Here is a 27,884-nt window from a genome sequence, read left to right as displayed (position 1 = left end):
GAAGAGAAATAAAGGGGAGAATTGTTTGATGGAGAAAACAGAGAAAACATAGAATACGTGAAGCAGGTTCAAGGAGATTACCAGGAAACTAAAAATTCTATTGAAAGCTGGTATAACAGCTTGAAAGAAACTAAGGATAGATTATCTGAACTGGAATGTGGGAGCATGAAATGAAAAACTTCTTAAAAATAACAAGGAGGGGTTGGGGATTTAGCTCAGTGGCATGAGCACCTGCCTTGCAAGCAGGCAGTCATGAGTTTAATCCCTGGTACCGATAAAAATGAGAAAGACCAAAAAAAAAAAAAAGAAAAAAACCAAGGAAACAAACAGCAATAACACAAAGGCTAGAAGATGATAAGAGGATCTATAACTTAAGAATTAAGAACGTAAAGGAAGAAGTAGGGACACATACAAATGAACTACAAAGGCTATACACAGAAACAATCCAGGAGGATTTCCTTAATTTAGCAAAAGGTAAAGATACTCAGATGTATGAGGCATACAGGACCTCAGCTACCTACAACACAAACAGAACTACACCCAGGCATATAATAATCAAAATTCCAGAAATCCAATATTAAGAACAGATTATTAAAAGCCGTCAGAGACAAGAAACAGATCACTTACAAGGGAACACCCATCAAAATTACAGCAGACTTCTTGGCACAAACCATCAAATCATGAAGAGTGTGGGGGAAATAATTCAAGCTTTGAAAGATAATAACTGACAGCCAAGATTGATATATCCTGCACAACTATCCCTAGAAATTAATGGAGAAACAAAGTGCTTCCAGGATAAAGAGGAACTAGGGGAATTTGCAACCACCAATTCAACTCTACAGAGAATACTGCAGGACATTCTAAAAAAGAAAAATACCAAGATTCCAGAAACAGTGGCAGAGAGGCCACAATGAATGGAGCAGAAAGCAAAATGAAGAAGACAAACTGACAACTAATGACAGAAAAAGAGCTCAACAGAAATGAGGCAGAGAAGGTTGGATGATAGGAACAGCTATTTTGGAGACAACAAGACATCATAATAATTAGTGCTGATTTAATATCATCTTGTTTTGAAGTCCTATCAAGCTTTTGTTCTTCTTTCTCCATCGGTCTTAACATGTTGCACCTTATCGGATTTTATTATATGTGATAATATAAACAAAAACTTTTATAGACAAGGAGATAATACAGAAACCATTGTTCATTTTCTGTTAGTTGGTTCTAAATACCCTGTAATACTGTCATTCTCCTGAATGGTTTTACATTGTCTTGATATGTTTGATGCTACAGTATATGAAGTTACACTCAAAGATTTCAAGGAAAGAGACACTATGGTAACTACTTTTATGTTGGGATATCTTGTGGTGAAACACTATTTTGATTAAATGGTTATGTTCTGACTTGTACTGTTTTGTTATGTCCTCTTTTATCTCAGTATCCTTATTATTTACTTTTTTATTTTTATCTTTTTAAGAGAAAAAATAAATAAAAAATAGCAGGATATATTATAGTAACCCACTTTGATTTCCTATTAACTTGATTTGAAACCCTGTATTGCTCTCACCATCTTGTTTTGACTGATTTTCCTCTATTCTGTTTTGCTTGATAGTACCAAGTTTGAGAGTATAGGCAACAACTGTGAAGACAATAAGATTCATTATGACGCCCATTCTGGTTGACTATTATCTTCTTTTGAAGTCCTGTAATGTCTCCAATGTTTTGGTTTTATTGGTTTTGTTCTTTACTCTTTTGTTCAATTTTATTATAACTGATGATATAGGCAATTCTTTTTAAGTTAGCAAGAGGCATTATGATAACCACCTTGTATTGTTTTTACATTACGTATTATGTGTATTGTGTCTATTGATCACCTTGTATTCTGTTTTTACATTATGTATTATGTCCATCCTTTTGATTTGACTGACTCTGTTTTGTTATGTCACATTTGGTTTCATTCTCTTCAAAAAAAAAAAAAAAAAAAAAAGTAATCAGAACTGTGGGAGTAATAAAACCCAAAATGTGTAATTGTCATTGTAAAAAATAAGGAAAAGAAAGTGCTCTAAAGGATATAACTGCATGTATATTTAAATGTATATGATAGATAACCACATTACTGATTTTTGTTGGATCACTGAACAGAATTGGTTTGCAATGTCCACTTTATATGCTTTAAATTTGTAACTTGAACAACTATTTCTAGTTATGTCTAGATGACAATATGTAATCTATTAACTAGTGATTTCCTATTGTTTATTTTTTCTGAAATTCTGTATAACTTGTACCCTTTTCCTTTTTTTTTCTCCTTACATAAAATTAAAAAAAAAAAACAGGCAGCTATAGTTTTTCTTTCCTTTCTTAAAACCAACTGGAAACAAAGGGAATTTAAGAAGAAAACACCACCTTCAAATAAAACAAGATAGCACTAACTTTTAGCTACATAGGATAATACTGACTGCCAAGTGCAATCAACTTTCTACTGAAGAGATAGTATTGACATCACCTTTTAGATCCACGTCACGATAGAAAATTCTCTACAAAATAAACACTGAAAAAATCCATTAACTATCATCAGCTAAAAATGGTCTTCCACAAGATTCCCACTACAGAATTATCAATGTGTGACGTGGATGGAAGAGGAAGAACAAGATAATACAGTAACTTTTCTCTGCTGAAGAAAAATGCAGTATGTGAAGGAAGTTAAAGAAAGGAGGATATGGCCAGGCCTGGTGGTATATGCCTGTAATCCCAGCACTTGGGAGGCTGAGGTAGGAGGATTGCCATGAATTTAAGGCCAACCAGGTTCCATAGTGGTTTCAAGGCCAGCCTAAACTGCATAGTGAGACCCTGTATCTCAAAACAACAAAAGAGGATGTGTAACAATCCAAACAGTCTGTGACAAAGCAAGCTTCCAAAATTCACAACATAAACAAACATGAGCGCTTTATGAATGGCCAGGGGAGGGAGAGAGGAGCCCACTGGCACAAGACAGTACAGGCCCCATGTCAAAGGTGAGAAACAGTGAGAAAGGGAGTGGGATGGGATGCACACTTCCTACTTGATGGGTGGATGGTAGCTTCCACATGACAGCAGCAATGGAAATGAAACACCCTACTTAAAAACGTCATATGAAAGAATAAGAAGGTGAAAATCAGCTAAAAATAACATTCACCTAACCTAGACATTTAATGTGGACATCAGTAGTATTCTTTAAGTGGAGAACCTAACAGATGCAGAAAACGGCTCAAGGAAACCTGATACACAATTATCAACAGATAAGTGTTTAGACTTAGAGTAAGGACAAACTCTCATGGTGTCAGGGAGGAAATGCAAGTATCCTGTGAGATGAAATGGGCCTCAGTCCTCTTCACTGAGCATGCAACACAGGGGGATAGTGTCTAAAAGATTCTACCACAGAGAAATGACCCAGCCAAACCATCCTTTATGCATGAAGATAATAAACGGGAATCCCATGATGTGTAAGAATTCAGAAAATACAGCCACCACAAAACTTTCCCCAGACAGTACCTTGATGAAATGTAATCAACCTCTCTCTAGAGGAACAAATAAACTCAGAAAGAAGCAAAGGACTCCTAAAAAGGATTACTGGTAAGCACTGAATTCCCTAAATCTAAACCACTGAGAGTTATGAATACACAGCCAAGAACAAGAGTTGTGTCATGTTATTTTATATTGTGAAGGCTTGTGGCAAACTGGAGAGCGAGGGCAAGAACTAGTACTACCAAGCAACACTGTGAAGAGAAAGAAGGTCAAGCTTTCTAACTTGGACAACGAAGGGGAGCTGACAGTGCCCTACTGCTTGACGATGTCTGGTACTGAGGAGTGGAGAGAGGACAATGAAGTGTTAGGTGAACACAGTTGCAGGACACCAGACACTCTTCAGAGAGCCAGGGTGAAGAGTGACCACATAAAGACATCTCCTGAGAAACTAAACGGCAAACCCTAAGGAAGTCAGGCTGAGAACAGGGCTAAGGGCTAGGGAGACACTCTCAGCAAAAAGGGGAGTGGAAGCCTAACTGTGTGGCCCAAGGCCAGGTGGTAGCTATTGACTGATAATGACAGTGAAGCTTAACTGAGCTTCAAGGGCTTGGGCCTAGAGCAAAATAGTAAAACACACTGCTGCGTGAGTGGTCATGAAGTGTGACCTCAGGGTCAGTATCTCTGAGTTGAGCAGCATTCCTGGGCCTTGGAGCTAGCCAGTCATGGATTGAAACCTTTGAAACCATGACCCAAGCTCTGAATACTTTTCTTTTGTGGTTTATGAGACAGAGCCTCATCCTGTAGAGCTTAAATTAAGCTGGCCTGACTTTTCAGACTAAGAGCTACTTTGATTTTGGTGTTACTAGTGTCAGGATCAGTCTTTGGCTTATCAATAAATATAATTTTAGCCTCTGTTAATCTTACTTGCTTTAAGAAAACTTCGTGTGTATTTATATCTTTTATTTATTCCCTGGTTTGCAGAACTATATGAATAAAGGATAAAGGAATTATTTCAATGTTACTACACTGAAAAAATGTGATAGTATGCTAGATTACTTAGCAGAGTATTTACAAGTCTCTGTTGACCTTGTTGAGCATGACTACTAAATATTATGTAATAAAAAGCATTGATCATTAACAGTTTTGTGAATTAATTCTTTGAATCAGAAAGGTCCGTAGTTTAGTCCATGGTAGTTTTTAAATGTTCTTTAGAAATAGAACTGCATGTAGAATAATAATACATGCTTGAAAATATTCTTTTTATATATGAAATGCTGGCTCTAGAAATAGAAGGTATATTTTGCTAATTTTCACAAAAATTTTTAGAGTAACTTGAATATTTTTAAACTACGTTTAATTTGTATTTAAAATGAATGGGAAAATGGAAAGATAAGTCAGTACAATTTGTTTTATACAAAATGACCTCATATTGTGGCACAGAAATCACAGAATATGTATCAGGACCCTTTTCATGTTTCCCTAATGAGAGTATAAATTTGAAGTAACGTTCTCAGTAAGTACTTAACAATGTAATGTATAAGCCCAAATCAAAATAATATGTATCTTTAGTTATGTCTTTGTTGTGCAGTATTCATCAACATTAAAGAGGATATGTTTTTGGGAAAAAAAAAAAATTAAGCTGGCCTGCAGCTCATGGCCTCCAACTGAATTGCCTCTGCTTCTCTGAAACCAGAATTACAGACATGTGCCACCACAACCTGCTTTCAGCTCTGCATTTAAAGCTGACATAAAGATTTCACATGGATTTTCTCCTTTTGAAATCAAAACCTAACCAGGTGTGGTAGTGCACACCTGTAATCCCAGTACACAGGAGGCTGAGGCAGGGTGACTGCTCTGAGTTTGAGACCAGCCTGGGCTACAAAGAGAGTTCAAATCCTGTCTGAACTACATAGTAGGCTCTTGTCTCAAAAATAAAACATAAAAGAAATCATTGGGAACAATAAAAAGTATGGACTACAGATCCCACAAACTACAGCTTAAAACACTATTGAAGTAAAATCCATGAAATGAGTATAAACAAACAAAAATCTTACGTTTTTAGTAATGACTTTACTTGACTTTCTGCAGATCTAGCGATTCACTGAGAAGCTTACACTGTGCCAGACAAGCCGTCTACCTCTGAGCTACATCACCAGCCCAAGGATGTATTGTTTTGATGAAGAAAACTGACTTGTTTCCTGGACACAATTTTCTTCTCTTGCTCAATTTGCCTCTGAAGGGAAAAAAAGACAACTGGCCCTCATATTTTCTTCCCAAGAAATTCTCTGAAAGGTGGTTTAAAACTACTTTTGAAAAGTAGTTTATTTTGGGCGGGGGATTTAGCTGAGCGGCATAAGCACCTGCCTTGCAAGCAGGCGGTTGTGAGTTCAATCCCCTGTTTCGATTAAAAAAAAAAAATTTATTTTGATCTAAATCAACTCTCATTTTTCTTCATGCATGTAAAAGAATGACCCTGAGAATAAGTTATCCTCTGACAATTAGGCACTCCACCTGATGCTGCTACTCAGCCAAAATATAAAATGACATTCATCTCAGAGATTCTGGTTAAGTTTACTCATTTTTACCCCTTTTGTTCCTCCAAAACTCCTTGGAGAAGAGTCTGAACGGTTTATTGGCCACTTGATCCACCAAAGTTCTGGCATTTTACATGTAAAAAGAAATTCTAAGCATGGAAGCTCCATAACTAAGATGATAACCCAGGTACAAACAGGGTACTCTTTCCTGCCTTTCCCCTGTCCCTGTCTACTTCAAAAAGTGATTACTGAGCCATGGAAATAGAAACAGGGCAGAGGGTGTGTGTGTGTGTGTGTGTGTGTGTGTGTGTGTGTGTGTGTGTGTGTGTGTAGTTAAACTTTATTTCTAGCTTTTAAGAGAAATGTAATCTAAAGTTATGGACAGCTTGGCTAATTTTATATGTTTAAGAGTAAGGAACATCTTCAGCTAACATGAGCTTGAAGGATAAAGAGATAAATTTAAGCCATTTGCCTGTGAGTCCTGCAGAACATTTTTAATATAAGCAATATATTATATATATAGATACAGTCATTTAGCATTTGTGATATTTAACTAAAAATCACTGGTGCTAATGCTAAGGCATACACACACACACACACACACACACACACACACACACACACACACAAAAAAAAAAAAACCTATCAGTATAACATTGGAGGCATGATGAGGTACGAATAAGACTAGAATGGAAGACAGGCTCCAATGTGATTTGTATGAAGTGAACTAACACTCTCAGAAATCTAGAATCTAGGACATGAGAGGAAACTTCCTGGCTTGAAAAGGAATTTTTACCAGGTAACATCACACTAACGTAAGAAAATATAGCATTCTGCTCACATCAAAAAGGCATATGCTCCCCCCTCGCCTCTTTGTTCAACACACAATGGAACAGCTAATGGAATATGATAAGATAAGGAAATAAAAGAAGCAGATTAAGAGGAAAAAGTTGTAGGTGCAGGTAACATAACTCTCTATGTAAAAATTCAAGAGAAAAACAGACACAAAAATAACCCTGAAATAAGCTATTTCAACAAGGTTGATACACATAAGTCAATGCTTTCTAATATATGTACCAACCATGAACCAACCAGATTTTGGAAATTAAAAACACAGTATTACTATATTACTGCCAACCTCCAAACAAAAATAAGGAATTTTACATACATACATCCATATTCATAGACAAGCAAAAATATAAGAAAACCAATGAATAAAACAAAACAAGAGTTAAATAAATGATAGAGTCCTTGTTTATGGACAAGAAAATGCAGTATTTAAGCTGTCAGGTCTCTGCAACCTGATATACAACTTTAATGAGGTTCCAATCAAAATGTCAGCAAATTATTCTATGGGTAGCAACAGGGTGACTATAAAGCTTAAACAGGCAAAAGACGTAGGTCTGTAGAGCAGAACAGAGAGCACACATACTAGCCAGGTCTGGTGGTGCACACTTGAAATCTCAGCAGTCACTAGGCTGAGCTCAGTTTGAGGCAGCCTGGGCTACACACTGAGTGTAAGCCTAGTATGGACCATAATAAAAACAACACACCCATACTGACAGATTTTTTATCATGAGGCAAATGTATTTCAACAGAGCTACCCAATGGTCTTTAAACAATGACAATGATGCTAAAACAACTGTACACACAAATGAAAAAATTTTTAAAAATGAACCTAGACAAAGATCTCACACTTTTCACAAAAATTAACTCAAAATGATTAGTATCTAAATACAAAATGCAAAGCCATAAACTCTTATAGGGAAAGTTAACCTTGAATTTGGTAATGTCTTTAAGATATAATACCAAAAATTATGACAAGAAGAACTGATAAATTTAGTATCTTGGTTATTTTTCTCATTCCTGAGACCAAAATATCTGATACCAAAGTTAAAGGAGGAAACATTTATTTAGCTGTATTTGTAGAGTCCGTAATCAGCTGACTCCAAAGCAGGGTGGTGTGGTAGACAGGGACTGTAGAGAGACAGTTCATGGTGCTCAGATAGTAGCAAAGCAAGCAAGGGACCTTAACAGCATCTTTCTGGCCCTTTCATCTTTTCCAGGCTACTAAGGGCAGGTAGCACTCAAACCCTTAATCCTAGTGCTCTTGATCTATAGCACTACAGCACGAATCAATTCCAGCGTCACACATTTTAGATTCAGTCACTTCTGAAAAAGCCCTACTTATCTGTTCCTCAAAAGAGTACTATTACCAAGAACACATAAAGAACTCAAAAAAAAAAAAAAAAAAAAAAAGACTTCCCAAATTTAAACACCCAGTACAAAAATGGGCATCCTAGATGAATACACACTTCTCAGATGAAGAAATGCAAATAGCAAATAAATATACGAAAAATGTTCAACATCACTGGTCAGTCAGATGGCAAAGTAAAACAACACTGAGATTCTGTCTCATGTGAGACAGAAGGGCTCTTATAAGAAATCAACCAATAACAAATGCTGGTGGTACTGTGGGGAAAAATTGTTTTCCACTGTTAGTGGGACCGGTGGTGCAACCACTGTGGAAATCAGTGTGAACATTCCTCAAAAAAAAAAAAAAAAATGGATTACAGGTCACATCTGACCCAGCTATTCCCCTCCTGGGTATCTTCCCTGAAGTATTAAAACTATCATACCATAACAATGTATGTGCATCCATGTTTATAGCAGCATAATTTGTAATAGCAAGATCTTGGAAAACAGACTAAATGCCTATCAACTGAGGAATGGATAAAAAAAGATGTGGTCTGTTTTATACAATGGAGTACTACTTAGCCATAAAGGATAAACTTGAGACTTTTATAGGTAAACAGATGCAACTTGAGACCATACTCATAAGTGAAACAAATCAGACTCACATATTGTACCCCTAATGTGGGAAGCTAAAAGAGTAAATAAGAACCAAAATGTACAATAGATATCGTGAAACACGGAGAAATTATTTAAAAGGACAGAGAAACTGCGATGGGGTAAAGGAGAAAAGAAAGATGGGAACTAGAAGAAACTTCTAAAGTAAAGGAAAGCTGGGATGTGGGGAAGAAGAAAAGAAAGGGAAAAGGAAAAAATATATATATATACACACAAGACAGTTAAACTACTAATTTCTCTTAATTCATTGAAAAGAAACGTTTGAGCCAATATTGTTTGGACAATTAAATGCCTGCATCTTGCTGGGAAGCTTTGCCTTTGCCTTCGCCGCTGTTGCTGCCACTGCGGCTGCTGTCCAGAGAAGGGAGCTGTGTTGTGGAGGCCTACTTAGGCCACACTGGCGACCTTCTTTCAGCAGGGAGAGCTTTGCCACCTGAGGTGGATGGCCTGCATATCATCCCAGCCCTGGAAGAGTTTGAGATCCTTGCTCCGGGTGGTTGGGGATTCCCCCTGGGCCACGCCTGGTAGCCTTCTTTCAGTCCAGAGAGGGAAGCTGCACTGCTTCAGGAGGCTTTAGGCCTGCCTGAGCCGCGCCTGGTAACCTGTTTTTAATCTGGGGGCCTCACTGCCCAAGGAGGGAGCTACACTGCCAAAGGATTCCCAGGAGCCCAGGACATAGGAGACGATTTCTAACACACCCAAGGGAAGCTTTGAAACAACACTTGAAACATGGAAATATAGAAAATGACAAAATGAAAGGCCAAATTGCAATCTCAAACATCCAGCCCATCCCAAGAAAGCCTAGGAGTCATGTACATAGAAGAAAATATATGCCATATGCCTGAAATAATAGTAACTGAAATAAAGAAGCAAATCCAGGAAGCTTTAAAGGAACTTAAACTAGAAATAACCTCCTAAGTAAAAGAAGAAATGATAAAAATAATGAAAGAGACGTTGAACACATCTAAAGAAGACACGGTTAAAAAATTAGAGAAACAAAACAAAAAGAATCTCTGGATGAACAATATAAGAAATAAACAGATACATATAGCAGATTCAAAGAGACACACAGAAACTCAAAAATTCCATTGAAAGTTGTCAGAATCGCCTCAACAAAAGTGAAGACAGAATTTCAGATCTCGAAGACAAGATTGCAGCTAGGAATAGGAAAGACCTCTTAAAAATAACAAGGAATCAGGAAATAATTCACCAGCTGCAAGATGATGTAAAGAAAAACAACATTAAGATTGATAGGGATAAATGAAAAAGAAGGGAACAACAAAATGATTTCAAAAGGCTAGCTGAAAATTTCCCAAACATGAAAATGGAAACTGACATTAGGATTAGTGAAGCATGTAGAACTCCAAATAGCCATAACCAAAATAAAACTATACCCAGACATATAATAATCACCACCCCATAAATCCAACATAAAAATAGAATATTAAAAGCTGTTAGAAGAGACAGATCACCTATAAAGGAAAGCCTATCAGAATCATAGCAGACTTTTCAACACAAACAAGGAAGTAAAGAAGAGCATGGACTGAAGTATTTCAGATCCTAAAGGATAATGATTTCCAAAATTAGAATGATGTACCCTGCAAAACTATTCTTCAAAACTGATGGAGAAAAAAGATACTTATGACAAAGAACAGCTGAAGAACTTCATGATCACTAAGCCAACTCTGCAAAGAATACTGAAAGACAGTTTAGATATACATAGGAAAAAACCACTAAACAAGGCAGATAATTAAATAGAATGGAAAGATAAAGATGCAACAGCAAAAAGGTAACATGTCAACAATAAACCAATATATAATAGTTACAATTATTAATGTAAATGGTCTCAATTCACGAATTAAAAGAAAATAGACTGGCAGAATGGATCAAAAAACATCCAACCATATGCTATCTACAAGAAACCCATCTAACCCAAAAGGAAACTCACAGACTGAAAGTCAAAGGATGGAAAACAATACTTCATGCAACAGGAACCCCCTAAAAAGTGGGGGTAGCTATTCTGTTTGCAAACAATGTGAACTTCAAACCAAGAATGATCCTAAGAGATAAAGAAGGTCACTACATACTGGTTAGGGGAAAACTTTAAGAGGAAGTGATAACAATCTTAAATATATATGAACCAAATTTCAGAGCACCCAAATATACAAAGCAAGTATTAACAGAAATGAAAAATAAAATTAACAATAACACAATTATAACAGGAGACCTTAACCCACCACTGACAAGAAGGGACAGATCAACCAGACAGAAATTCAGCAAAGAAATAACAGAACTGAATCTTGTGAACAAATGGACTTGATAGACATATACAGAGTGTTCCACCCAACAACATCAGAATATACATTCTTCTCAGCGGTACATGGGACATTCTCTAAAATAGACCACATACTAACCCACAGAACATATTTAAATAAAGGCAACAGTTGAAATTATCTCATGCAAGTTATCAGATCATAGCACCATGAAATTAGAAATCAATGATAAAAGATACTGCAAAAATCCCACAAACACATGGAAACTGAATAACATACTCTTGAGTAATCAGTGGGTCACAAGGGAAATTAAAGAAGAAATTAAACAATACCTACAAGCAAACAAAAATACAAATACAACTTACCGGAATCTGTGGGATGCAATGAAAGCAGTTGTCAGAGGAAAATTTATTGCACTGAGTTCGCACATCAGGAAAACACAACGAATATAAATAAACAACCTGATGCTACACCTCAAACATCTAGAAAAAGAAGAGCAACTCAAGTCCAAAGCCAAAAGGAGGGAGGAAATTATAAAAATCAGAGCAGAAATTAATGCAATAGAAACTAAGAAAATAGTCCAAAGAATCAATGAATCAAAGAGTTGGTTCTTTGAAAAAATAAATAAAATTGATACGCCCCTAATTTAAAAAAGGAAAGAAAAAAAGCTCAAATTCATGTAATAAGGAATGAAAAAGACAAAATCACTACAGACTCTGTGGAAATACAGAAGATCAACACCTATTTCAAAAACCTCTACTCTCATAGGTTTGATAACACAGAAGAAATGGGCAGATTCCTAGAAACATATGAACTACCAAAGCTGAGTCAAGAAGATGTAAAACTGCTGAATAACTCAATTTCTATTAATGAAATTGAAAATATAATTAAGTCCTTACCTACAAAGAAGAGCCCAGGCCAAGACGGATTCACTGCGGAATTTTACAAGAAATACAAAGAAGACTTACTGTAAACACTCCTTAAACTCTTCAATAAAATCGAAATGGAAGCAATTCTTCCTAAGTCATTCCTGGAAGCAAATATGACTCTAGTACCAAAACCTGAGAAAGACCCAACCAAAAAAGAGAACTACAGGCCAATCTCTCTAATGAACATAGATGCAAAAATCCTCAATAAAATATTGGCAAATAGGATGCAGCAAATCATCAAGAATATTATACACCAGAACCAAATGGGACTCATCCCAGACATATAGGGATGGCTCAACATTTGTAAATCAGTAAGTGTAATCCTCCATTACTATTAGAGCCAAAAGTAAGAATCACATGATCATTTCTACAGATGCACAAAAAGCTTTTGATAAGGTCCAACACTCATTCATGATAAGAACCTTACAGGAAATTGGAATAGATGGTCTTTACCACAATATGATAAAGGCCATATATGACAAACCAACAGCCAGCATCATATTAAATGGCCAAAAACTGAAGGCCTTTACCTTAAAATCAGGCACAAGACAAGGATGTCCCTTATCACGGCTCCTATTCAACATAGTACTGGAAATACTAGCCAGAGCAATTAGACAATAGAGAGAAATCAAAGGGGTAAAGACAGGAAAAGAGTAAGTTAAATTATCATTATTTGTGGATGATACTCTACATAGAAGACCCCCAAAACTCCATTGAAAGACTCCTAGATAATAAATTCAGCAATGTAGCTAGATACAAAATCAATGCTCAAAGATCAATAGCATTTCTATACAGTAACAACAAAATTACGGAGAAAGAAATAAGAGAAGCCACACCCTTTGCCCTAGCATCCAAAAAAATGAAATACTTACAAATTAATCTCATGAAAGAAGTATAAGATCTATATAGAGAAAATTATAATACCCTGAAAACAGAAACTGAAGACGATCTCCGAAAATGGAAAGACATTCTTTGTTCATGGACACGGAGAACAAATATTGTGAAAATGGCCATTCTCCCAAAATTGTTATACAAATTCAATGCAATCCCAATGCAAATACCATCAACATACCTCATAGACCTAGAGAAATCACTCCTAAAATTCATCTGGAACCAGAAGCGACCTAGAATAGCAAAGGCAATTCTAAGCAGCAAAGGCAAGGCAAGAGGCATCACAATCCCTGAATTGAAATTATACTACAAAGCTACTGTAATAAAATCAACATGGTATTGGAATAAAAACAGATCTGAAGATCAATGGAATAGATTAAAACATGCAACCACAGCTACAAACACACTCAATTACACCTTATCTTTGATAAAGGGGCCAAACATGTTCACTGGAAAAACGACAGTCTCTTTAATAAATGGTGCTGGAAAAACTGGCTTTTCATACGCCGAAGACTAAAACTAGACACATGCCTATCACCATATACTAAACTAAAATCTAAATGGATCAAAGATCTGACTATTAAAACAGAAACAATAAATCTGTTGGAAGAAAAAATAGGTAAAAATCTTGAAGACATAGGGGTAGGTAGAGAATTCATCAACAGAAATCAAAACGCACAGGAACTACTTCCCAGAATCAATAGCTGGGATCACATCTTATTAAAAAGTTTCTGCATGTCAAAAGAAATCTCCAGCATAGTGAAAAGAAAACCCACAAACTGGGAAAAAAATCTTAGTGAACTGACCCTCAGACAAAGGACTTCTGTCTAAAACAAATAAAGAATTCAAAAAATCAGACCCCTGAAATTCAAGGACCCAATCCAAAAACGGGCATCTGAGATGAATATACAATTCTCAGATGAAGAAATACAAATGGCAAATAAATATATAAAATAATTTTCATCATCATTTGTCATTAGAGAAATGCAAATTAAAACCACACTGAGATTCCATCTCACTCCTGAAAGAATGGCCAGGATCAAGAAAACCATCAACAACAAATGCTGGAGAGGCTGTGGGGAAAAAGGAACTTTCCTGCATTGCTGGTGGGAGTGTAGACTGGTGCAACCATTGTGGAGGTCAGTCTGGAGATTTCTCAGAAAGCTAAGATTGGAAGTCCCATTTGTTCCTGCTATTACACTTCTAGGCATATTCCCAGAAGAACTGAAAGCATCATACCACAGTGATAGTGCACCTAGGTTTATAGCAGCCCAATTTGTAATTGCCAGATCTTGGAAACAACCCAAGTGTCCATGAACTGAGGAATGGATAAAAAAGTTGTGGTATTTTTATACAATGCAGTACTACTCAGCTATAAAGAAGGATCACATCGAGATATTTACTAATAAATGGGCGCAACTTGAGATCATACTCATAAGCGAAATAAATCAAACTCACATGTATAAATACTGTAGTCTCCCTAAAGTAAAAAATAGTAAGCATACATAAGAGTTTATGCTAATCGTGATTCCCCATTACATTGCTTTGAAGCCTTATAACGATCACATTCCTTAGTTGGAATGGGTTTATCCTGGTATGTTTGATTTTATTGTCTATGATGGTATGAACAGCTATTTTGAAGAAAACAAGTCATTATAATAGCCAGTACTGATATAATATCATCTTACTCTGAAGTCCTATCATGCTCTTGCTCTTCTGTTTCCATTGGCTCTATCATGTTATACTTTATTGGGTTGTATTATGTGATAGAATAAACAAATTTTCTATGGAAAATGAGATAACATAGTAGTCATTGTTTGTTTTAGGTTATTTGGTTCAGAATGCCTTGTAATACTCTCATTCTCTTGAATGGTTTTATACTATTTTGTTATGTTTGATACTACTGTATATAAAGTTATGCTCACCTATATCAAAGAAAGAGACATTGTGGTAGTTACTGTTAATTACGGGTTTTCTTCTGGTGAAATACTGTGTTGCTTACATTGTTCTGTTCTGATCTGCTTTGTTATGTCCTGTTTTGTCTTAATCTCTTTATAGTAAAAAAAAAAAAAAAAAAAAGCTTAAAAAATGCCTGTATCTTGTAAGTAACTAATTTAAAGATAACTATATACAATGTATTTGTCATTGTTACTCTATTACCGTTTTGAAATTGTATTTTTTTTCTCTTTAAAATAAAATTTTAAAAAAAGGGGCTGGGGATTTAGCTCAGCGGCATAAGCGCCTGCCTTGCAAGCAGGCAGTCGTGAGTTTGATCCCTGGTACCCGATGATCCCTGGTACCGATAAAAACAAAAAAAAATTTTTTTTAAAAAAAAAAGCTCCACCTATGATTTCACAAGGCTTTGGGAAGACATCTAGACACAAACTGTAAAAATTAGACTTTACTGAAAGTAAAACTTCAACCTTCTGGGAAGGAAGCCACAGACTTGGGAGAAAATATTTGCAAAAGATACATGTGCTAAAGAATTATTACCCAAAAAAAACAAAGAGCTCCTAAAACACAGAAAACAAAAGCTCAATAACCAACCAAATGATCTGAACCATTGGTTAGAAAAAAAAAAAATTGCAGGTGAAAAATGAGTATATGAAGGATGTTCAACATCGTATCGCATGTTACTAAGAGACACTACTACACACCTTTTTTTTTTTTTTTTTTTTTTTTTGGTACTGGGGATTGAACTCACAACCTCACACTTGCCAGGCAAACACTTATGCCACTGAGCTAAAGCTAGACATGTATGAGGAATCCCAATTTCAGTCCATATGGTACGGTCACTCTGGAGAGTGGATTGGCAGCTTCTCATAAAACTAAGTATAGTCTAACTATACTACTCAGCAATCAATGCCTTTGCTATTTACCTAAATGACTGGAAACAAAGCATACAAAAATGTTACATGGATGTTTATAACAGCTATATTTATAATTGTTAACATTTGAAGGAACCAAGATGTCCCTTAACAGGTGCATGGATAGATAAGCCATTAAACTCTTCTGTATATTATTGTAAGATTTATTCAGTTATATAGCTCTCTACAGAGTTTATCCACAAGACATGTAAAAAATGAGCTTTGTCCCAAGTCTCCTGGTGCCCAAACTTACCAGTTGTACTGTGTGATGAGTTCTATATTCATCTTCACTCTGAAAATGCTGTTGGAATTTTTCATTGTGTTTTGCAATACAGATTTCCTAAAAATACATAAAGTTTGACTTAATACAAGTGAAAGTTAAAAATACCACACTAAAGTTTATATGATACGTAAGTGTGTAGGTAACCGTAATACACATTTACACAGCAAAGTATCAGGGAACTATAAACCAAATACAGAGGTACAAAAGATATTCTATTAAATTGTTAATTTCTCTTGATCTCCTACTACTTCTTTCAAAGGAGGAGGCATGCAGCCACGTGGAGGGAAATCCTTAGATAATCTCAGCAGTCTTTGTTTCAGTTGTGAAGTTTGACTAGAAGATTCTGGTCTTACTATATTCTTTAAACAAGTGGCAAAAAGAATACACAGCTGTTGCCATAGTCTGTATTCTTGAGTCTCTGCTAATGAATTAAAGACCATGATTTTATCTGGATTAATTTAAACAATATTATACAATGTGAATATTATGGTCATAGTTAACAGAGGTAAAGCTACAAAGTCAGAATTATTTTAAAACTTTAAAAATTGCATCAAATTTATGTGTATCCTAATCACCAGATAAGAGATACCTTTGCTACAAGTCACAGGAGTGCAACATCGAGTGAATAAGGATAAGAACATGCTCATGTTTTTATGAGCCTGTCTTTCCACTGGACAGAACAAAGTAGTAGCAGTTAAATGCTCCTTTATAAAACAATATATACTATAATCTTTTTGGCAGCTTTCTGCAACACCAATCTTAATTTACGTATGTTATTCTTTACGTAACTATCCTTAAGGAAGTCTTCTATGTAAAACTGTTAAGAGTACAAAAAATAATCAAAATAGAGTTCATGGCCAGGTGTGGTATAGTGCACGCCTGTAATCCCAGCACTTGGGAGACTGAGGCAGGAGGATCGTTCGGAGTTCAAGACCATCCTGGGCTACAAAGTGAGCTCAAGGCCTGCTTGAACTGCACTGCAAGACCCTGTCTCAAAAAGACAAAAATAAATATATAACAAAATAGAGCAAATGTCTAATTTAAAAAAAAAAAAAGAGTAAAGGACACTGTCATTCATCTCCTCAAAATCCTCCTCACTCACTTGGAACATATTTATCCCATCATCTTGCACTTTCTGAAGCAATTCTGAAGTCCTCTTTCATGTCTTTACACAAAGAATGATAAAAACGTGGTGAATGCTGTTTGTCTATGCCACCCAATAGAAAGGCCGCCTCATAAAAACATTACTACCTATTCTCATACCTTATTCACAGGATGTGGCACCCTCCAACTTTTACCTCAAGTCAAAACGAACATAAGTCAGGAAGGGTACTGAGGCAACTATGACAGTGCAACCAACTGAAGACATTCAGGAAAGGGTGCTTTTCTAACAAGCAGGCGGGCACACACTATCCCTGGAGCCCAGCCTATTTGGGACTCTTGCACCGTGTGGGTGCAGAGGAAGGGTTGGGCAGATCTGGGGCGCCTGCATCCACCTTCGCGGGTGTTTGAGGACTGTGGATTTCTCAGCAAGCAGGCGAACACCACCAGTTCCAGAGGACCCTCGGCCTGCGGTAAGTGCCCAGTGCACTCTGCCCCAAGCCCAGACTGTTCGGGACCCTCCAGGCTTCTGGGTGCAGTGAAGTGGCTAAGTGGGTCTGAGGCATCTACATCGCCTCCCCATGCCGGCTGCGCTCGGAGAACTGTGGAGTTTCCAGCAAGCAGGCGGGCGCACAGTGTCCCTGTAGCCAACTCATGTGGAACTACGGAGTTCTAAACAGGCAGAAAAGGGCGACTGGTTAAGAGGCCCAGCAGCCTGGGGGAACTGGGTGCCAGAGTCCCAGGAGCTGTGAACATAGAAGTGGATTTCCAACAGACCTTGAGGAAGCTTTCAAATAACACTTGAAACACAGAAATACAGGAAAATGACAAAACGAAAGACCAAATTACAACCTCAAACCTCTAGCCCATCCCAAGAAACCCTAGGAGTGATGTATATAGAAGAAAATGTATGGCATAAACCTCAAATATCGGACATAACAGCTACTGAAATAAACAAGCTAATCCAGGAAGCTTTAAAGGAATTCAAACTCGAAATAATCTCCCAGGTAAAAGAAGAAATGATAAAAGAAATGAAAGAGATTCTGAACATATCTAAAGAAAACACAGTTAAAAAATTGGAGGAACTAAACAAAAAGATAGAAACCCTAGATGAGCAATATAAGAAACAAACAATACATAAAGCAGATGCACAGAGATATACAGGAAATAAAAAACTCCACTGAAAACTGTAAAAACCGCCTCAAAGAAAGTGAAGACAGAATTTCAGACCTTGAAGACAGGATTGCAGCTAGTGAACAGGAAAGGAAAGATCTTTTAAAAATAACAAGGAACCAGGAAATAACAATTCAACTGCGAGATGATGCAAAAAAAAGTAACATAAGATTGATAGGGATTAATGAAAAAGAAGGGGACAACATAAAGGATGTCAAGAGGATATTTAGAGAATAGCTGAAAATTTCCAAAGCATCAAATCAGAAACCAACATCAGGTTCAGTGAAGCCTACAGAACTCCAAATAGTCATAACCAAAATAAAACTATACCCAGACATATAATAATCACCATCCCAGAAATCCAACATAAGAATAGATTATTAAAAGCTGTCAGAGAGAAAAGACAGATCACTTATAAAGGAAAACCTATCAGAATCACAGCAGACTTCTCAGCACAAACAATAAAGTCAAGAAGAGCATGGAGTGAAGTATTCCAGATGCTAAAGCAAAATGATTTCCAACCTAGACTGATGTACCCTGCAAAACTATCATTCAAAATTGATGGTGACATACGATACTTCCATGACAAAGAACAGCTGAAGAACTTCATGAACACCAAGCCAATCCTGCAAAAAAATATTGAGAGGCAGTTTAGATACACAAAGGAAAAAACCACTAAGCAAAGCAGATAATTAAACAAACAGAAAGATAAAGATGCAACAGCAGAGAGATAACATGTCAACAATAAACCAGCATGTAACAGTTATAACCATTAATATAAATGGTCTCAATGCACCAACCAAAAGAAACAGACTAGCAGAATGGATCAAGAAACAAAACCCATCTAACCCAGAAGGATACTCACAGACTGAAAGTCAAAGGATGGAAAACAATACTTCACGCAACAGGAATCCAAAAAAAAGCAGGAGTAACCATTCTGTTTGCAGACAACATGAACTTTAAACCAATGATGATCATAAAGGACAAAGAAGGTCATTACATACTCATTAGGGGAAAACTCAAAGACGAAGAGATAACTATCTTAAATATATATACACCAAACTCCAGAACACCCAGTTATATAAAATAACTATTAACAGAAATGAAAACTCAAATTATTAGTAATATAATTGTAACAGGAGACATTAACATGCCATTGACACCAAGGGACAGATCAACCAGACAGAAAATGAGCAAAGAAATAACAGAACTGAATCACACCTGTGAACAAATGGACTTGATAGGCATATAAGAATGTTCCACCCAACAACATCAGAATACACATTCTTCTCAGCAGGACATGGATCATTCTCTAAAACAGACCATGTATTAGCTCACAGAACATATTTAAAGAAATGCAAAAGAGTTGAAATCATCCCTTGCATATTATCAGATCATAACGCTCTGAAATTAGAAATTAATGATAAAAGATACTGCAAAAATCCCACAAACACATGGAAACTAAATAACACACTCGAGTAATGAGTGGGTCACAGAAGAAATTAAACATACCTACAAGAAAATGGAAATGCAGATACAATTTACTGGAATCTGTGGGATGCAATGAAAGCTGTCCTCAGAGGAAAATTTATTGCACTGAGTTCCCACATCAGCAAAACAGAACGAATACAAATAAATAACTTGATGCTACACCTCAAACAGCTAGAAAAAAAAGAGCAAGTCAAGCCCAAAGCCAAAAGATAGGAAATTATAAAAATCAGAGCAGAAATTAAGAAAACAATCCAAAGAATCAACGAATCAAAGAGTTGGTTCTTCAAAATAAATAAAATCGATAAGCCCCTATACTCAACCTTATTAAAAAAAGGGAAGGAAAAGCTCAAATTCATGCAATAAGAAATGAAAAAGGTGAAATCACTACAAACTCTACAGAAATACAGAAGATCATCAACAGCTATTTCGAAAACTTCTACTCTCAAAGGTTTGATAACACAGAATAGACAGATTCCTAGAAACATATGAAATACCAAAGCTAAATCAAGAGGATGTAAAACTGCTGAATAACCCAATCTCTATTAATGAAATTGAAAATGTAATTAAGTCCTTACCTACAAAGAAGAGCTCAGGCCCACATGGATTCACTGCAGAATTCCACAAGAAATACAAAGAAGACCTAATGCCGACACTCCTCAAACTATTCAATGAAATTGAAAGGGAAGCAATCCTTCCCAAGTCATTCCTGGAAGCAAATATTACTCTAGTACCAAAACCTGAGAAAGACCCAACTAAAAAAGAGAACTATATACCAATCTCCCTAACGAACATAAGATGCAAAAATCCTCAATAAAATATTGGCAAATAGGATGAAGCAAATCATCAAGATTATACACCATGACCAAGTGGGATTCACCCCAGGAATGCAGGGATGGTTCAACATACGTAAATCAATAAATGTAATCCACCATATCAATAAAGCCAAAAGCAAGAATCACATGATCATTTCTATAGATGCAGAAAAAGCCTTCGATAAGGTCCAATATTCATTCATGATAAGAACTTTACAGAAAATTGGAATAGATGGTCTTTACCTCAATATAATAAAGGCCATTTATGACAAACCAACAGCCAGCATCATACTAAATGGCCAAAAATTGACCGCCTTTACCTTAAAATCAGACACAAGACAAGGATGTCCTTTATCACCACTCCTATTTAAACAGTACTGGAAGTACTAGCCAGAGCAATTAGACAAGAGAGAGAAATAAAAGGGGTAAAGATACAAAAAGAAGAAGTTAAATTATCATTGTTTGCAGATGACATGATACTCTACATAGAAGACCCCCTAAACTCCATTGAAAGACTCTTAGATATAATAAATAAATTCAGCAATGTAGCTGGATACAAAATCAATACTCAGAAATCAATAGCATTCTATTACACTAACAACAAAATCACAGAGAGAGAAATAAGAGAAACCACACTCTTCACAATAGCAAGCAAAAAAATGAAATATTTAGGAATTACTTTTACGAAAGAAGTGAAAGACCTATACAGGGAAAATTATAATACACTGAAAAAAGAAACTGAAGATGATCTCAAGAAAATGGAAAGACATTCCATGCTCATGGATAGGAAGAGCAAACATTGTGAAAATGGCCATTCTCCCAAAACTGTTATACAGATTCAATGCAATCCCAATAAAAATACCATCAACATACCTTATAAATCTAGAGAAATCACTCCTAAAATTCATCTGGAACCAGAAGAGACCTGGAATAGCAAAGGCAATTCTAAGCAGCAAAGGCAAGGCAGGAGGCATCACAGTCCCTGACTTGAAGTTATGACTACAAGTTGACTGATTACAAAGCAACAGTAGTAAAATCAACATGGTACTGGAATCAAAACAAAGCTGAAGATCAATGGAACAGATAAGAAGATACAACCACAACTACAAACACACTCAACCACCTTATCTTTGATAAAGGAGCCAAGCAGGTTCACTGGAAGAACGACAGTCTCTTTAATAAATGGTGCTGGAAAAACTGGCTCTCCATTTGCCAAAAACTAAAGCTAGACCCATGCCTATCACCATGTACTAAATTAAAATCTAAATGGATCAAAGATCTGAATATTAAAACAGAAACATTACATCTATTGGAAGACAAATTGGGTAGAAACCTTGAAGACATAGGGGTAGGTAGAGAATTCATGAACAGGACTGAAACTACACGGTAAATATTTCCCAGAATCAATAGCTGGGATCACATCTTATTAAAAAGTTTCTGCATGTCAAAAGAAATCTCCAGCATAGTGAAAAGAAAAACCACAAACTGGGAAAAGATCTTAGTGAACTCCCCCTCAGACAAGGGACTTTTGTCTAAAACATAGAAAGAATTAAAAAAACTCAGACCGCCAAAATTCAAAGATCCAATCCAAAAATGGGCAACTGAGATTAATATGCACTTCTCAGATGAAGAAAAACAAATGGGAAATAAATATATGAAAAAATGTTCATCATCATTGGTCATTAGAGAAATGCAAATTAAAACCACACTGAGATTCCATCTCACTTCTGAAAGAATGGCCAGGAATAAGAAAACCAACAACAACAAATGCTGGAGAGGCTGTGGGGAAAAAGGAACTCTCCTACACTGTTGGTGGGAGTGTAGACTGGTACAAGCTTTGTGGAGGTCAGTCAGGAGATTTCTCAAAAAGCTGAGATTGGGAGTCCCATTTGTTACCGCTATTACATTTCTAGGCATATTCCCAGAAAAACTGAAAGCATCATACCACAGTGATATGTGCACCTAGGTTTATAGCAGCACAATTTGTAATTGCCAGACCTTGGAAACAACCAAAGTGTCCATCAACTGAGGAATGGATAAAAAAGTTGTGGTATTTCTATACAATGGAGTATAGAAGGATCACATTACAGAGAAGGATCTCCATTTCTATACAATGGAGTATAGAAGGATCAGCTATAAAGAAGGATCGCATTGAGATATTTATCAATAAATGGGTGCAGCTTGAGACCATACTCATAGGTGAAATAAATCAATCTCGCATGTGTGAATACCGAATAGTTTCCCTAATGTAAGTAATGATTCAAATATATAAAAGTATGTGGTAATCATGATTCCCCATTATGTGGCCCTGAAGCCTTATAAATTTTCACTTATTAACTGAAGTGGCTTTATTCTGGGCTGCTTGATATGGATGTATTTGAAGCTACAGTACATGAAGTTATATTCAAATATTTCCTGGAAAAAAACACTATGGTTACTACTATTAAATCGGGTTATTTGGTGGTGAAGCACTAGGTTGCTGAAACAGTCATGCTTTGACCTGTATTGTTATGTTGTTATGTCCTCTTTTATCTCAATCTCTCCCTTATTCATTAAAAAAAATTATTTAGCTATTTTTCATGATTTTTTTTAATTAAGCGGAAAAATAAAATAAATTAGCAGGACATATTATAGTAACTTTTTTGATTTCCTATTAACTTGATTTGAAGTCCTGTAATACTCCCACTATCTTGTTTTGACTGATTAGACTCTGTTCCGTTCTGTATGATAGTATCAAGTTTGAGGGTATAGGCAACTACTTTGAAGGCAATAAGATTCACTATGATGCCCATTCCGGTTTGACTATTATCTTCTTTGGAAGTCCTGTAATGTTTACAAGGTTTAGATTTTATTGGTCTTGTTCTCTACTGTTTTGTTCAACTTTATAATACTTAATGAGATAGACAATTCTTTTTAAGGAAGCAAGAGGCATTATAGTAAGCATTGTTGATAACCTTGTACTGTTTTTACATCGTGTGCTATGTCTATCCTTGGTTTTGACTGACAGCTTTGTTTTGCCATATTTGACTTTATTCTCTTCCAAAAAAAACGTAATTAACAACTAAGGAGTAATAAAACCCAAAATGTGTAAATTTTGTTGTAAAAAAGAGAGAAAAAAAGTGCTCTAAAGGATACAACTACAAGTGTGTTTGGGGTGTTAAATAGATGACCATATTAATGTTTTTGGTTGGATCACTGAACACAACTGTTTGCAGTCTTACTGTTGAATGTCCACTTTGTATGATTTGATACTGTGACTTGAGCAACTATCTCTAAGATGATCATGTGTAATCTATTAACTGGTGATTTCTTACTGTTTTTTTTTTTTTTTTTTTGGTAGTTCTGTATTACTTGTACCCTTACACTGCTTTGTTTTTTCTCTTTTTCCTTGTAAATAAAATTTAAAAAAAGGGGGGGGGGGCTTCCAGAACCACGTCATCAAGTGGCAAGATGGTGGGATGTCAAGAGTGACAGACACAATGGGGAGTATGGGTGGGGGATCAGTGGCAATGTGTCTTTTTCTGGAATGATTTTTTAAAACATTTACACAGTCACCATTTTCAATCTCATCTTGTATTTTCTAACATTCAGTGTTATACCAAATCACTCTTTTAATCACAAAAACTCATAAGGTCCTTGAAAGTCAGTAAACATGTTTTTTTTTTTTTTTTTTTTTTTTTTTTTTTTTTTTTTTTTTTTTTTAAGATAGTGACATGCTAGGTAATTCAGGCTGACCTTGAAATCACTATGCACGGCACAAGCTAGTCTCTTAATTTACAATTCTCCTGTTTCAGACTAAGGGTGATGACTGTAAACTGTATTTGAATAATTTTATTCACACATGCTGATGTACTCTTACTTGCCAACAAGATCTGGTCCAAGTGGTTGGGAAAACAAAGACAGCATTATATAATGATACACTTACACAGCACACTATCGTGATAAACTACACTTCTGTCCCATTCCAGCTGCTTATCCATTGAGTGGTTTAATTACTAGAAGCCCTGGTTTCCTAGGTTAGAAAATAAAGATTCTAGTCTGTAATACATTATCCAAGACAGATAACAGAAGTGTACTGAAAGTCATATTCTTTCTGTATTTTAGAATAGTGGGGCTAGGAATTTAGCTCAGTGGCATAAGTATCTGCTTGGCAAGCACAAAATCATGAGGTCCATCCCTAGTACCAAAAAAAAGAATAGTGGTATATTGCACATACCATAGATTACCTAATAACTTGGGCAAGAGCTGAAGCAGAATCTAGTAATATTTTTTGCAGTGAGATGTACAAATATGCCAAGTGATAGATACTAAATTAATAATTTCATGTTTTTGCTACCAAATGAAATAAATAATCACTGGTTTTCAAGCTTTTTAGATTTCAGGCAAGGGATCATTCATCTGGCTACTAGAAGCATAAAGATTAAAGCAGCATAAAGAAGCATAAAGCAATTTCCATTACTGTTCTTGAAATACTTTGTCACAAAACATTAATTTCTGGTACATGCCTGTAATCCTAGCACTCAGGAGGCTAAGACAGAAAGATCACCATGAGTTCCAGGCCAGCCTGAGCTACACAGTGAGCTCAAGACTAGCCTGAATTACATAGCAAGACATTATCTCAAAAACAAAAAACAAAACACACTGACTTCGAGATCTCAGGGCACTTCCAGGAGCCAGGTCATAGGTTGTTCCTAGGCAGAACTATACCCTGGAGTATGCAGATCCTACAGTGGGTGCTAATGTATTACACAGCTATCCAGAAGCCAATGCTCCCAAGTACAGTGATGCAAAGACAAGGACATACAAGGCAGTGTGATGCAACAAGGCAATTTAAATTTTTCACCCTATGTTTGCTCTTTCTTTTTTAGAACTTAGTATTTCAGGTTTCTCTTCTTTTTAGTCTTATGTCACTCACTCTCTCTGTGTTCCTAGCACCTTGGTTGGTAGGCTTGAGGGGCAGGGGGCAACCCAATAGGTATCAGTTCTTCCATCTCAGACTTACATTAATGTAAGAAGCAGAAAGAAGAATATTAATTCAATTAATAATGTGCTTATACACTGCAAAGAAGGATGAGAACAGGGGTCAGTTCAGTCTGATTTAGACTCTTGTCTGTCTCTCCTGGTCATCTTGTCCCTGTTGTCAGCCAGCTCCCTCTGCTACAATCCTTGCAGGACCACTGTGACCAAATGACACAGAACATTGCACCCCATCTTGTCTCCTTTGAGGATCTGACATGGTCGACTACCCTGCTTTGTGGAATCTGCTTTATTTCTGTGACCTCAGTCTCCTGCTTTTCTGAACTTGAATTTCTTTGTTTGAATTGTATCTTCTCCCTGCATGTGCTTTTCAGATGTTCCCCAAGCTTCTTTCCCAAAGGCCTCTTGTCCTCACAAATGTATCAGGCCTTGTTCAACATTTCACATGCCATACCTATACAATGTCTTCTTATTCCCCAGCTAAGAGTGTTTGCTGAGCTTTGCTTTCTCAACTATAAAAATATTAAGTGTAATAAAGTTTTTTCCTTGAACTATGTTTTCTCCTGTGCTGTTTTACCTTATCCTTGCTCTTTTTTTAAGAATCACCAACTTAGTACCTGGCTGTGGGAATCGACCATGAGGCAGGGTTACAGTTATCTCCATCTGGATGCCACAAGACCTTGCAGATACAAAAGTTGGCATCACCTCAAAGCGCTACATGTTTTCCATTTGGATCAGCGGCACTGTCATCCACACAAATGCCTAATCAGAAGCCTGAGAGCTAGTAGAAGAAAATAGCTTCTCTTTCCACCATAAACCACCAAATCATACTACTAAGTAAGCAGAACACTTTCTATAGTATAGGAATAATCACATTTCTGCAAAGGGAATTACTCCAAATATCAAGAATGAACAAGAATTTTTGGAGGGGGTACTGGGGATCAAACTCATGACTTTGCATTTGCCAGGCCTGCGCTTATGCCACTGAGCTAAACCACTAGCCCCTAAGAATTCTGAAATGTGTTAAAGTTAAAAAACAAACAAGTAAGGCTGGGGATATAATTCAGTTATGGCTGCACAAGTGCCAGCTTGGCAAGTGCAAGGTCCCAAGTTTGATTTCCAATATCAAAAACAAACAAGTAATAATCTATTGCTTTCCTGAAAAGTGACATCAAAACCAAGGTTCACAGAACACTCGTCATTAGCCGCTTTGAACCGAAAGGAGCCAGTAACTGCATTACATGGGCTCCTGTAGTCAGGCCTCAGCAGAGTTTGCCTCAGGACTGCTGGAGGTGACAGCATATCATTGCTGGTGGTTTGAATGAAGGGAAGAGGCCAATCATCAGAGAAACAGCAATTTTTAAGTAAAAAACTATACATTAAGGCGTAGCAATGATTTACTTTTAAGAATATGCAAGAGTTAGTGACAACACATTATAGTTTATTAGACTGGAGTCAAGAATTAGATAATGAATACGCATAAGCCCCGGATACCTTTTTGTTTCTGAGGTAGGCTTTCTTAGCTGAGACGCGGCCACGCCTGGCCTCCAGTTGGCGTGCCTTCTGCTGCAGTTTCAGCAGCTCCTCCCTTTGCATGTGCATGGACGCTGCCATCCCCTCCTTTTCCAGCATGGCCTCCATGGTCTCGTAAGTGTCATAATATACCACCTCATTTCTCTTTTCTGTTATAGGACAGCAACATATGGTAGCAGTTAGAGCATGGGCTGTGGAGTCAGACAGAATGGGTGCAAAGGCACTGACTAGCTTAGTGCCTCGGGCAAAGCCAGCCTCTCTGGAGCTCCTCTGTAAAATGTTGACTAAAAGGGCAGAGATCTTACAGGCTGTGTGCAGGTTCTGTACAGCCACGTCTGGCACTCAGTAAGTGCACAGCAGATTTAAGACCTCACTTCCCTCCCATTCTACTACCAGCCAAAGTATCCTTTTAAAAGTAAGTATAAGTGTACCTCTGAGTACATTAAACCACTTGCTTGATTTCAGAGGTCCTTTATTTTTTTGTACCAGGGACTGAACTCATGGCCTCGCAACCTGTCAGGTAGGCGCTTATACTGCTGAGTCAAATCCTTTAAATCATTTCTTTTAGGCTTAGACTTTTTAAACCTTAAAAGAAACACAGATGGAGTCTATATTTGTTTTTGCCATGTTTTCAGTCTCCTGTGGGCCTGT

General features: G+C 36.6%; 1 protein-coding gene across 3 annotated transcripts in view; it reads right to left on the bottom strand.

Moving 5' to 3' along the window:
- Jmy (junction mediating and regulatory protein, p53 cofactor) overlaps window positions 1-27,884 on the bottom strand; it is a 90,459-nt gene that overhangs the window by 15,225 nt on the left and 47,350 nt on the right. For all 3 annotated transcript variants that reach the window (XR_010050588.1, XM_063258409.1, XM_063258408.1), the window contains exons 6-7: window positions 27,195-27,382; window positions 16,117-16,203 (exon numbers count right to left, since the gene is read on the bottom strand). Coding sequence is in view for 2 of the 3 variants with exons in the window: in XM_063258409.1 (XP_063114479.1) it covers window positions 16,117-16,203; window positions 27,195-27,382 (275 nt within the window). In the remaining variant the exon portion in view is untranslated. The remainder of the gene's footprint in view (window positions 1-16,116; window positions 16,204-27,194; window positions 27,383-27,884) is intronic.

Source organism: Cavia porcellus, unplaced genomic scaffold, assembly GCF_034190915.1.
Source record: "Cavia porcellus strain 051 isolate PalLab524CR breed Dunkin Hartley unplaced genomic scaffold, mCavPor4.1 scaffold_11, whole genome shotgun sequence".
NCBI lineage: Eukaryota > Metazoa > Chordata > Mammalia > Rodentia > Caviidae > Cavia > Cavia porcellus.
Note: the sequence above shows the minus strand (reverse complement) of the source record. Positions and strands in the feature narration are given on the sequence as shown.